This window comes from Jaculus jaculus, chromosome 5 (assembly GCF_020740685.1).
Source record: "Jaculus jaculus isolate mJacJac1 chromosome 5, mJacJac1.mat.Y.cur, whole genome shotgun sequence".
Lineage (NCBI taxonomy): Eukaryota > Metazoa > Chordata > Mammalia > Rodentia > Dipodidae > Jaculus > Jaculus jaculus.
Window position 1 is genome coordinate 10,932,713 of NC_059106.1, and position 12,761 is coordinate 10,945,473.

General features: G+C 50.8%; 1 protein-coding gene across 10 annotated transcripts in view; it reads right to left on the bottom strand.

Annotated features, from left to right (window-relative positions):
• Pcnx2 (pecanex 2) overlaps nt 1-12,761 on the bottom strand; it is a 200,038-nt gene that overhangs the window by 129,909 nt on the left and 57,368 nt on the right. For all 10 annotated transcript variants that reach the window (XM_045150737.1, XM_004659700.2, XM_045150741.1 and 7 more), the window contains one exon: nt 7,967-8,138. In XM_045150737.1, the coding sequence (XP_045006672.1) occupies nt 7,967-8,138 (172 nt within the window). The remainder of the gene's footprint in view (nt 1-7,966; nt 8,139-12,761) is intronic.

The following is a 12,761-nucleotide window of genomic DNA, read 5'->3' on the forward strand; positions in this document are numbered from 1 at the left end:
TTACTGTGATGAGTGTGGCTATGAAAACAACCCCTTCTGCTTGGATTTGAACATCCTTTGATAAATGGTGATTTTGCTGTCACACTTTTAAAAAAAAAAAAAATTAGGAAGCTGGAGAGAAGGCCGAGCGGGTAAGAGCACTTGCTGGGCAAGCACAAGGGCCTGAGTGAGCTGGAGTTCGGTCCCTCATAAGAAACTGAGCCCGGCCGTGCACTTCTGCAACCCCAGCCCTGTGGGTCAGGGGGACAGAGGCCAGAGCATACTGCGACTCACTGGTCAGCTGGTCTGACTGAAACATGGCAGCTCTAGCTTCAGTGAGAGACTTCATCTCAAGGACACAATGTAGAAGACTGGGAGAGGAGGACGCCTGATGGGTCCACTCTGGCCTCCGCCCATGTGTACACAAGGAGCCTGCATCTGCACATACCTGTGCTTACACTATACATGTACATATGCCACACACACGCTAACATATATACGACAGTTGCACATGGTAACTTTGTGACTGGGTTCATGTATGTGGATGCACATGTACACACAGGTGTTCACGTATGTGTGTGAGTGTGCATGTAGAGGCCAGAGGACAGCACTGGATGGCCTCCGCAGACACACCACTGGCACAGAGCTCACCAACCAGACGAGAACGGCTGGCCAGTGAGCCCAACGGAATGCTCCTATTGCTGCCTTCCTAGTGCTGGCATTAGGAGGGTGTGCCATCATGCCTTGCATTTCACATGGGTTCTGAGGATCAAACTCAGACCCTCATGCTTACAAGACAAGTACTTTACCACTTAGCTATCTCCCCGGTCCTAGTGTGTGTGTGTGTGTGTGTGTGTGTGTGTATGTATGTATTTTTTTAAATTTTTTTTGTTCATTTTTTATTTATTTATTTGAGAGCAACAGACACAGAGAGAAAGACAGATAGAGGGAGACAGAGAGAATGGGCGTGCCAGGGCTTCCAGCCTCTGCAAACGAACTCCAGACGCGTGCGCCCCCTTGTGCATCTGGCTAACGTGGGACCTGGGGAACCGAGCCTCAAACCGGGGTCCTTAGGCTTCACAGGCAAGCGCTTAACCGCTAAGCCATCTCTCCAGCCCTGTATGTATTTTTTTTTGTGGCAAGACTTTATGTTGTTAACTCCCAGAACACCTGCTATGGTCGGCAGTCTGACTACTCCCTGAAGATCCAGGTATTGAAGGCTTCTTCCTCAACTTGGTGGTATGGGAGGTGGTGGAAACTCTGAGGTGGGAACTCTCTGGGTCATAGGATTGGGGGGGGGGGTTGTCCTGGAAGAAGAATGTAGAGCCCAGATTTCTTCCTCTTCTTCCTCTTTCTTTTCATGTCCTGGCCATGAGGGGAACATGTTTGCTGTGCCATGACATGTTGCCTCATCCAATAGCAAAGAGCCAACGATGGGCAGAAAACTCTAATACTGAGTCAGAGGGAGGCCATCTTTCCAGGGCTCGTCTGCTCATTGTTTTGACAGAATACCAGGACAAAAACAGCTCGAGCATAGAAGGGTTTATGTCAGCTCACAGTTCGAGAGCATACAGCCCGTCATGGCGGCAGATTTCGTGGGGTCCAGTCAGGACGCGGAGATGAGTGCCAGGGCTCAGCTCACTTTATCCGTTCTATTCAGTCCAGCACCCCAATCCGTGGAATGGTCCCAGCTACAGTTAGGATGGGTCTTCCCACCTCATTAGACCTAACTTAGAAATCACCTTGTGAGGCTGGAGGGATGGCTTAGCAGTTAAGGCATTTGCCTGCAAAGCCAAAGGACCCAGGTTAAACTCCCCAGGACCCATGTAAGCCAGATGCACAAGGGGGCACATGCATCTGGAGTTTGTTTGCAGTGCCTGAAGGCCCTGGCATACCATTCTCTCTTTCTCTCTCACAAATAAATAAAAATATTTTTTAAAAATCTCTTCATAGACATGCCCAGAGGTTTGACTCCTAAGCAATTCTAGCTTCTGTCAGTTGGCAATTGAGATTAACCATCGCCTAGCTCAAAACAACGCCTCAAAGCCAGTTGTTCCTCCTTCAGAGGTGGCACTAAGGTGCAAATACTTACCTGCTGCACAGAGCTCTATGAGACCCTGTCTTTTCTGTGCTTGTGAATTCCGAAATATGAAAGGAAAGGTACATGAAACAAAGTGAAACTTATCAGCCTGGCTCTGACATATCTTCACAGCTCCTGTGTTGCGGGCGTGGTCTCAGCCCCTGTAGCCCCCGACAGAAGGACCTTTAGGAAGTGGACCCTATTAGAGGAACAGGGCCACTGGGATGGGCCTTGAAAGTGGTCATCTTGTCCACAGCCCATGCCTCCATCTCCTTCTCCCTCTCCCTCCATGCTCTTTCTCCTTCCCTTCTTCCTGGCCTCCACGACAAGAGCAGCTTTGCTCCACCACACCTTCCTTGCCATGCTGCCCTGTCTCATCATGGGTCCCCAAGCAGTGGAGCGGTCGTGGACTGAGGACCCCGAAACTGTGAGCCAGGACCCCTCTCTGAAGACGTTCTCAGGTGTTTTTGTCACGGCGGCAGAAGGCCAGCAGGAACATGGCCATGGGCATCACAGTCTCAGTCCACACTGCTTCTTCTCCCCCGAGGCCTGGGACTGAAGGCCCAGCAGCGGAGACCGGCTGTGCCGGCGCCCTGTCCCTCCACCGACAGGACCGCAGGCGGAGTCCACAGCCTCCCAGGCTGCTTCGGGGCTGCGACACCCACGCTGAGCACAAAGGGCGGCAGGTCCACGTCTGGGCAGCTGGGAATCTCTTCATCAAGGAGTGGACGGACAGGCGACAGGCGTTCTCTCTGACAGCACAACAACAAAGCAAGGCACGGCCACACAAAGTGTCATAAAAAAAATGGGATAAACAGTGATTTGTGAGACAGCACAGGACACACAGGAGGCAACAGAGAGGCCGTGGCGTGGCGTGAGGTCTTCTCCAGAACATTCTGTGGAAGGGACGCCCAGCAACGGCCCTGGAGGGGAGATGCAAAGCCTTTCCACCGGCTCTGAGAGGCGAGAGCGCAGCAGCACAGGGCCACTCCGCGTCACTCGTCCTTAGCTGGTGCGTCTCTGGTCCTCTTCCCGAGCGCTCTTCTGGGCTGGGCTGCATCCGCCACCAAAGGTACGAAACCCCAACCCCCGGCTCCTGTCCCCGTGGTCCCGGTTGAAAAGAGGATCTTTGTAGCTGTTCAAGTCAGGGGTCTGCTGGGGCCCTAATTCAATGTGAAGGCTTTCCTTACACACACGCGCGCGCACACACACACACACACACACAGTGCAAAATCAGAGCCAGGTGTGGAGGTATATTCTTGTAATCCCGCCATCCACGAGACTGGACAGGCACAAGCTGGAGGCCAGCCTGGGCTACCTAGTGAGAATCTGATCTTGAAACAAATTAACAGCAAAAGGCATATTTGGACTCAGACGGGCGAGCACACAGAAAGGAGACACGCTCGCAGACAGAAGACATCTGTGAGGCAAAAAGCGAGACCCCAGCCCCGCTGCCACCCTGACCTTGGGTGGCAGCACCGGGACAGGAAAGTGCCCACCGCTGCTGTCCTAACCAGAGGCTGCTGACCTGCCTCACCGCAGGCTGGGAGGAAGGCCCTGTGTAAGGGGAATAGGGGCCCTACTTTGTCTCCCCACGTTTCTTCGCAGTTTTCTCCTTCTCCCCTTGCTGGTCCCTGGACGTGAGGGGGGCAGCAGTGGCGTCCCTCCTAGGTCCCCTCGCCACTGGTTTCACAAAGCAGAAACGACCTTGAATTGTCCCTGTCTTCTCCAACAGTCAGAAAAACCCCACAGGCCTCCACCACTTCTCCTTTCCCCTTTGTACATTTCCCCATCTTTTCCCGCCTGGTACGAATTAGTACCCTTGACCCCGCACACCCCACTCCACGGGGATGGCCACTGTTCTATCTTCCCACGTTTCACTACGGCAGGAGCCGCCTCGTCAGCTTGTTGCCGTATTTATCGTCACCCTTACCCGTCCCTGCGGACAGGAACGTGCATTAGGAAGTTTTCAGGAGAGAGAGGTAAGCAAGCCACACCCGTCGCCGCCCTCCGGTGCCCTAGCAGAATTGTTTTGATGACAAACAAAGGAAAGGAGCAGGGCCCGTGTTTCCCAGGCACAAGTCACTGCTGAATGAATAATCTCAGGCTGGCACCAGGAGTTATTCAGGGTCCTCTCTGAGCCTCAGTGTCGTCTCCCTGCGTCCTTATGCCTTAGCGAGTCGGCCATGACAGGGCAACTGTAGGAGCAGCACAGGGCTGGCTGTCGTGGAGTGACTCACGAAAGAAAAGCAGGAGGAGGGCAGGGGACGCGCACAGACAGCAGACGGTAAACGGGATGTTCACCACGCTTGTGCTGCCCGCAGGTCTCAGCCCTCCACTTCCTCCTTTGCTTTCCTTCCTCCCTCTACTTCTTCCTTCCCCCTCCTTCCTTCCTTCCCCTTCTTCCCTGTTTCTCTCTTTCCTTTCCTTTCTTTCCCCTCCCTGCCTCCTCTTTATTTCTTTCTCTGTCTCTCTCTTTCTGAGAAAGGAATTCAGATAGGCTGCGCGAGATGCCCTTGAACTCCTGGTCCTCCTGCCTCTACACCTTCATCAGCCTATCTGCAAAATGTGCCTCTCGTGGCAGCCAGCTCTGGGGGCCGAGGGGAGCCTTCAGTGATTTATGAGTGGGAAGCGCTCGTGTTCCTGTGTACACTAATCTCTTGGGCGTTAAAGAGCACCTCCCTGCCCGTCAGTTTCTCCTCCCCACTAATGCTGATCTGGTGTCTACAGACACCAGGCACCAAGCAAGAATTCCATGGTGAGAAGACGTGGGTCCCTGGCTTGTCGCCATTGAGCATGACAAGCTTACATGCATGCTGGTAAAGGAGACAATGTGCCTCAAGTATGAGAAGAGGCAGCCCATCACCACCACACGGGTTAAGAGCTGTGAAAAGGAAAAGTTGAAAGGGGGTGGAAGATGAGACCAATTTAGGGAACTGAACGAGCACTAACTAACATGGAAAGAGGTGGGAGAGACAGCCAAACGTAGAGCCTGTAAGGGTGAGGTGAACAGCAGCCACAGGGATCAGGGCTCCAGGTCAGGCCACAGATCCATCCATGCCCCTGTAAAAAGTGGAACCAGAAACACTGAGCTACACTGAGATCCAAAGGAAAGGTGGCCATGAGGCACACAAGATGGCTGTGGTGGCCAGCAAGGGAAGGGCGACATGACATCTATCCTCTCAAATCCTCTGACAGCTTTCTGTTTCCAATGCCCAGCTTGTTGTGTGACTATGAACTATAGATGCCAACACTGATATCTGCAAAATAAATAAATTTATTGATTTACTTAAAATCATAATAAAGTATGTGAACTCGGATTTCTCCTTTATAGCTGACCTTTCATAGGAGGGTGGGAAGATAAAAGTCAGATGCCTGAAGCCCTGCTTGGGGTGTGTGTGTGTGTGAAAGAGAGAGAGAGAGTGAGCTTCAAGTAACAATACAAACAAAGGCAAACATACCAGGAAGGGCAGAAACAAACATTCCCAGTAGAAGGGCACTGGCTAGGGTTCTAACCTGGGATCCATGCCCACTTTTCTTCTTTTCTATTTCCTAAATGAACTTGGAGGTTTTCTGAAACACAGTCTCTGAGCCTTTTCCTGAAAGTTACTCTGACTCTGTCCATGGATGCAGCAGGAAGTGAAGTTGTAAGGGCAGTACTCAAGATGGGCTTGCAGGAAGTAGTGTGTGTGTGTGTGTGTGTGTGTGTGTGTGTGTGTGTGTGTGTGTGTATACATTTGTAAAGCTTGCCACTGATGCATCAGGAAGGGAAGGGATAGACAGAAGTGGGACAGAAGGCCCAAGGGCCATGCGCCTACCAGTTTTCACCTACACAGAGCACGGAGAAAACTTGCTCCACATCTGGGCATCCTCCCCGGGTCCACTGGAGATCAGGGAGCTCCCGGGTGGTCAGGGAAAAGGTAATGTTGACTAAAGCTCCAAGAGCTCCCTTTGAGGCTGACTTCCAGTTGGCAAGTCAGAGACCGAGGCTGGAGACCTTGAAGCTGCCACTATCAGACCATGTGGTCAAAGCGTTCACAAGTTCATGGCTGTGCAAACCCCACCATGCCACTGCAAGAATCCCCAGGGCAAAATAGTAATACCAGTCAGTGCAGGGTGTGGGTCATCAGTCTGTGTTTGCAACTAGCTCACTTGAAACCTACATAGCTTATGAGGTAGGTCACAGTTTGCTCCCTGCTTTTCAGTGGAATGTTGATCCAGGTGACAAGGCACTGAAACTGGAGAAGACGCTGACTTTAGAGAGCACCTGTGGCCCTCTAGAGTTTCCAGGCTCTGTGTCCCAGGATAATGAATTGTACCAGGGACACATAGTAAGGTAACAGCAATGAGACAGTTTATTAAGACACACAGAGAGAGAGAGGACTGGAGAGATGGCTTAGAAGTTAAGGAGCTTGCCTGCAAAGCCTATGGACCCACGTTTGACTCTAGATCCCATGTAAGCTTGATGCACAAAGGTGAGGCAAGTGCCAGGTCACACATGCTCAGTACATGGCACACGCATCTGGAGTTCAACTGCAGGAGCTGAGGTCCACCAATTCTCTCCCTCTCTCTCTCTGTTTTTCACTCTCTCTAAAATAAAATTAAAATAAATTTAAATTTAAAAAGAGAGAGAAGAGTGGGATAACTTCTCAGATTGGGGATGGACTTAAGAACTAGAAAAGGCAGATACCCAAAAGGGCCTGAGCCACAGCCTTTAGGGTCATTTCAGAGCTCCCCCACCCCATGTTCACATATCTCATTGTCTTGGGCTTTTTTGACTTGTGCTTTATTGTTACATATACCCAGCAATGGGAGGGCCCCAGACTTCAAGTTGCCATCACCCCCTTCATAGGTTACCTTGATATCCCCCTCTCCAAGATCCTATTATCCTGACCCAGCAAAGCCAGGATCCAGGCAGCCGTGTCAGGCTGGCTTCAGGGCCCAGGATCTCAATTAAGCAGCAAACAGCTCATGAGAGCAGCTCAGTGCTTAGAATTTAAGGGAAGCCACACGTACCCGAGAAAGCTGTGGTGACAAACCTCAGGCCAGTGCCCACATGTGCATGAACAGAGCATCTGGACCAAGTGGACGGGGCTGAGGCTGCCGCCCGAGTGGGTGGGTCACAGCAGCAGGCACCACAGCCACCGTGCTTCAGATGTCACAGGGTTGCAATTTCCTGGTCACAGATATCAAAATCCTTTCAAAGATTCCCATTGACAAGGCGCCCCCCCCCCCCCCCCCCCGCCCAGGCTTCTAGAGCTATGCAGGCCAAGGGGGAAAGGTCTATCTCTTCACACCAGCAATCAGCTAGGCAGCTCTCTCCAGTTACAGATTCAAAAGGCAATGGGGGGCAGGAGGGGGAGCTGGGCGTGGTGGCGCACGCCTTTAATCTCAGCACTCGGGAGGCAGAGGTAGGAAGAAATCCGTGAGTTTGAGGCCACTCTGAGACTACACAGCCTGGACCACAGTGAGACCCTACCTCGAAAGACAATCAACAACAAGGCAGTGGAGTGCTGTGGAGAGAGCTCAGTGAGTAAAGGGCTTGCCTTGTAAGCATGAGGACCCTGGCACTCTCCTCTAACCACGTGAAAATGCGGTGTGGGGGTGTGTGCTCCAGATCCCAGCCCTGGGGAGGCAGAGACAAAAGGCTCCTGGACCTCAGGGGTCAGACAATATCGCCTAATTAGTGACCTCAAGCCAGGGAGAGACTTTGTCTCAAAAACCACACAATCAAATAATAGCACTTGGACAATACTCAAGGTTGTCCTGCAGCCTCCACACACACACGTACATACACACATGCACTCACATGAACATGTGTACATGTACACACACATGCAGGGAATGGGAAGGCTTGTCTCCCCTCAACTCCCAGTAAACTCCCCCGTGAGCCTGGGATACACTCACCTATCAAGTGGTCCCTGACTGACTGCAGGGACTCTGGAGAGAAGAGCTTCAGGCCGTACACAGAGTAGGTGGGAAGGTGCCTGGCTTCGGCCCCGGCATCAAGAAGCAAAATCAGGCCACACAGTGCACAGAAATAGATGGGTCTGCTATAGGCTATGATGTGGTTGTGTCCCTAGAAAACAAATACAATGTCCAAGTTGTATCTTTCATTTTGATTCAATGACAACAGTCTCACAGCCAATAACTCACACCTGTCGATTAAAATTCATGAACACAAAATTCCAAAAGAGCCTGATGTTCATTATTTTCTGATCAGATTGAGAAAAATATCAGAAAAGAATGTGGGCCTTTCAGTTCTGACAAGATTGACCTAAACATTTAAAACTGACCTAAAATTTCCTAGGTGAAAATCTGCATGTGACGCAATGCTACCTCCAACAGAGGCTTTTGTTTGTCTTGTTTGTTTCACGTGCAAACCAAGTGAAACTCATTTTTTTCTACATGGCCAGCTTGGGCTCCCTATGAAGACGCACAGTGCTGAGTAGAGGGTTTCCGGTCCTGGTGTCTGGAGGCCGGGCAGTGCGCAAAAAGGATGCACCTGCTGAGTCCGCACTGTCTCATGTGGCGGAGCACAGTGCGACCGACCATCTCCCTGCACCAAAGATCTTGCTATTCTCACCCTCTTCATCTGAGAACCACGTGCATCCCATAATTCCTCACCTCAGCCTCAAAATATTGTTATGAGAAGGAGACACACCCTTTATTTTATTTTCTTGAATAGCTGAAAGAAAAAGCAAGAAAAGGATGTGACATTGTGACACTGGCTTTCCAGAACAAGAGCCAGCAAAGTCTTCATGTCTCCGAAGTTGATGCACAATTCATAAGATTCGAGAAACCAACACCAGACACCTGGGGGAGAGGACTTTGCAATTCATGAACTACCTGGAGTGTAAAAAGCGGAGATTAAAGTCACAGGGCTCTAGGCATGTGTTTTTCAGTCACTGCCTTGAATGTGCTACACTTAGAAATGCAACAGAGATCTCCACTGGCTCTAAAATAGAATTGCTTCTATTCTGAGGCCATCTTTGACTAGGAAGAAAGACCCAGAATCTCCGTGGAGGCTGACTGTGTTTGGTCCTGAGGCCAGGCGTGGTCTTGGAAAATGTTTGCACTCATAAGGAAATCTCTTTTGAATCCAAGTAGGTCATGGATTAATGAGTGTAAGAACACTGTTTGTGCACTAAAGAAAAACAATGAAACAAAGCTGGAGTTAAGTCAAATGCACTTACAAATAAACAGTGAAATAAGTTATCTCGGATAAATAGCTATGTAGTGTGCAAATGGACACACATGGGTCATGTTACCTCAGACAGACAAGTCTTGGGAAACATAAGTAAATGTCACTAGCTATGAGTCTTGTGAGACTCGAGGAGATAAACCATCCCTCGCAGTTCAGCCAAGCCCCAGACGAAATCACAAGGGAATTGGGGAGACAAGCAAGAGTGCTGCTTCCAGGGTGAGCCTGACAATCAACACCAAGGTTCAGGAGACAGACCCTGAGGACACTCAACACCTACCAAAGCAGAGATCCAGAGGCTCCTAAGAGCTCATCACTGAAGCAGATTTAAAACTCACCCTCCGCAGCTCAGGGAATTTTGCGGAAGAGGGGGCGGAAAGACTGTAAGACGCAGGTTTGGATGTCATGCCCAGAGGTATTCCCTCTCCCCCCAATTGACTGCTGCTCCCACAACACACAGCCCACAACCCCATGGGGAATACCAGCAACCTCACTGAGGAGGACCCTAGCGGAATGGGGGCAGGGATTGGGAAGAAGACGGTACCAACACATGATGTATCCATACTAAGCATGTCTGTAATAATAATAAGATGAAAAGGTTAAAGGATACCGTATAGGGCTGGGAAGAGGGCTCATGGATAAAGACTCGCCACTGGAGCCTGAGTCCAGACCCCAGGCCCCACGTCAGAGCCGGAAGCTGCAGTGGGTGGAGCTTCTGTAATCCCCGTGCACTGACAGTGAGATGGGAAGAGAAGGACATTTCACAGAGGCTCGTGGACCGGTAGCCTGGTGAGCAGCGAGCAGAGCAGCGAACAGCAGAAATGAGCAAGCGAGAGGAGAGACCCGCCTCAGTGAGGTGAGGACCAACCTCTGAAGCTGTCCTCTAACTTGCACACATGTGTGTGTCATGGTATGCATCACCCACACTCACACACATCACACACACACATATATAATATACACTCATCATACACACACACACACACACACACAGAGTAAGATTGCATAGGAACTGAGAAAGTCTTTGGCCTTGAATATCCTGCGATGCCCTTTTGGATCTTCAAAGTTCAATTCTTCCTTTACATGGTGGGATGGAGAGATGGTTTAGCAGTTAAGGCGCTTGCCTGCAAAGCCTGAGGACCCAAGTCGAATTCTTCAGGTCCCATGTAAGCCAGAGGCACATGGTGGCCCTTCTGTCTGGAATTTGTTTGCAGTGGCTAAAGGCCCTGGTGTGCCCATTCTCTCTCTCTTCCTCCCACTCTCTGTCTCAAATAAATAAAAACAAAAACTTCCTTTGTGAGGGTCATTAATAAAATGTAGCCTGGTTGCCTGAGCAAGAGCTTGTTTTTGTGGCCATCATTAGGTCCCACCTTGTGTTCCCATCCTGAATTTTGGATCCCAAAGCTATTCTCATGATCACAAACACACAGTACCTCAGGCACTTTTATACACCTCAGTCCCCGAGAACTCTTGCTAATAAAATCTCCAGGTCTGGGGCTGGAGAGATGGCTTGGCAGTTAAGGCATTTGCCTGCCAAGCCAAAGGATTCAGGTTTGATTCTCCAGGACCCACGTAAGCCAGATGCACAGGGGTGCACATGCATCTGGAGTTGATTTTCAGTGGCTGGAGGCCCTGGTGCCCCTATTCTCTCTCTCTTTCTCTCAAATAAATAAAAGATATTTTTTTAAAAATCTCCAGGTCCTCTACCTGCTGACCTTACGTAAGAATCAGTCAATTGATATCCCTTAGTATTGACTTTTTAAGTCTTCAATAGAAAAAAATTCCACTCACTCCACCAAGTGGGGTCTGAGGGTTGTCTCTCATTGGGTTGCACTAGTCTGCCTTTGACTTTCAAGTGCACCCCGAGGAGCGCCCAGGCTTTCAGCGAGGAGTTATCTGGAAGGCTGTCACACGAATGCCAGCTGCAGCGTGTGTGTGAACTTCCCGTGAGCCTGGCCAGAAGTGACCTTTGTCACACAGTGGTCCCCGTGTGGTGGAAGAGTCACAGAATCCCACAACAACCTCCCAGTGAAGCCACCTTCTTATACACTACCTGGTCACTTTTTTCCCCACTCCAGGCTGTTCATGATTTTCCAAGCATACGCTCCCCTCATTCCTGGTTGGTTTACGAACCGCACATTGATTTATGACTTGTGAACTTGTTGCTGGCTCTTTGCTTTGGAAAGCTGATGTTACATGGTGCTCATGGGAAGAGAGGGGATGGCCGACGCTCTGCAAATTCTGCTAAGCAAAGCTGCTTTTTGACAAAGAAGATGAGTTGTCTGAGAGGATCTCAGAGGACTAAGGCTGGGGTACAGCTGAGCCTCAAGGGCACAAAAGTTGGGAACTCCTCATGGCCTCCCTTCAGTCCGGCTTCACAGTTTCAACCAGCTCAGGGCTTCCTCCCACCACCTGCTGGGCCAGTGCCTGACCCTCCCACAGCCACAGCCACGGGCCCAGCTGCAGGGTGACCAAGGTGAAACCCCACAGCGGCCACGTGACTCATCTTGACCTGCTTTCCCACACTGGGCCCTGCCAGCTCTGCCCTCTTCAAATGTGACCCTCGGGCACCCCGAGACACCTACTGCCCTCATTCGGGCCAGAAGAGAGTAAGGGGCAGAGAGGACTTGTGTGAAACTGCCACCCCCACTTGTGGAAAGAGGCACAGAAGAAAAGCTATTCTGCCACTTTAAGACCAATACTGGCTGAATTCATTAATAACTACTTCCTCTCAAATGCACACAGCCTGGCAGCCCCCCCACCACCCCCAGAATGGGCCCTGGCCAGGGTTAGCGACCGCAGCAGGCCTGACACTGGCTCTCTGCCCCAATCTCCACTCCTCTCTGGGCCGACCCATCCTGGAGTCTTCTCATCTTTAACACGGGAGGTCGTAAATCTGGCCTCTAACTACCCACATGGTTCCCTCGCTCCGCGCGAGGAAATATTTTATAGCTCCGTTCTTTCTTCATCAGAGCTGTTGGAGAAATGCCAACTCAAATCAGGGCCAAATCTACTTGGAAATCTGTGTAAGCGAATTAATTACTTCGAAGAACATAGTTACATGTCTGACTAGGTCTCACGGTGACAGTAAGAAAAATCACTTCTCCTCGTCTCCCCGTGGCACGCTTGCTCAGAGCTCGGATGCAGCTTGGTCCGGCAGGAAGCACACAGTCTGGCTCCAGCTCCGCACAGTAACACGGGGTCACAGCTGCAACACTGCAGGTGCACTGAGTTCACATGTGGCTAGCGTGACAGCCTCCATCCTAACATGCTCTGGAAGTCACACAGGACTCAGGCCTCCCCTCCCCTAGTCACCTGGTGAAACAGCCCACCGTGAGGTGCAGTTACGGGAGGTAAGCGGGTGATGGGAGTCTAGCGTGGGCTTTGCAGGACTTCATAGCTGCACATTTCTCACACGCCATCTACCTCAGGTTTCCGAGGATAATCCCCACAATACATCATAATAATTCCCTAATTATGCCGCCGCTACTTATCCTG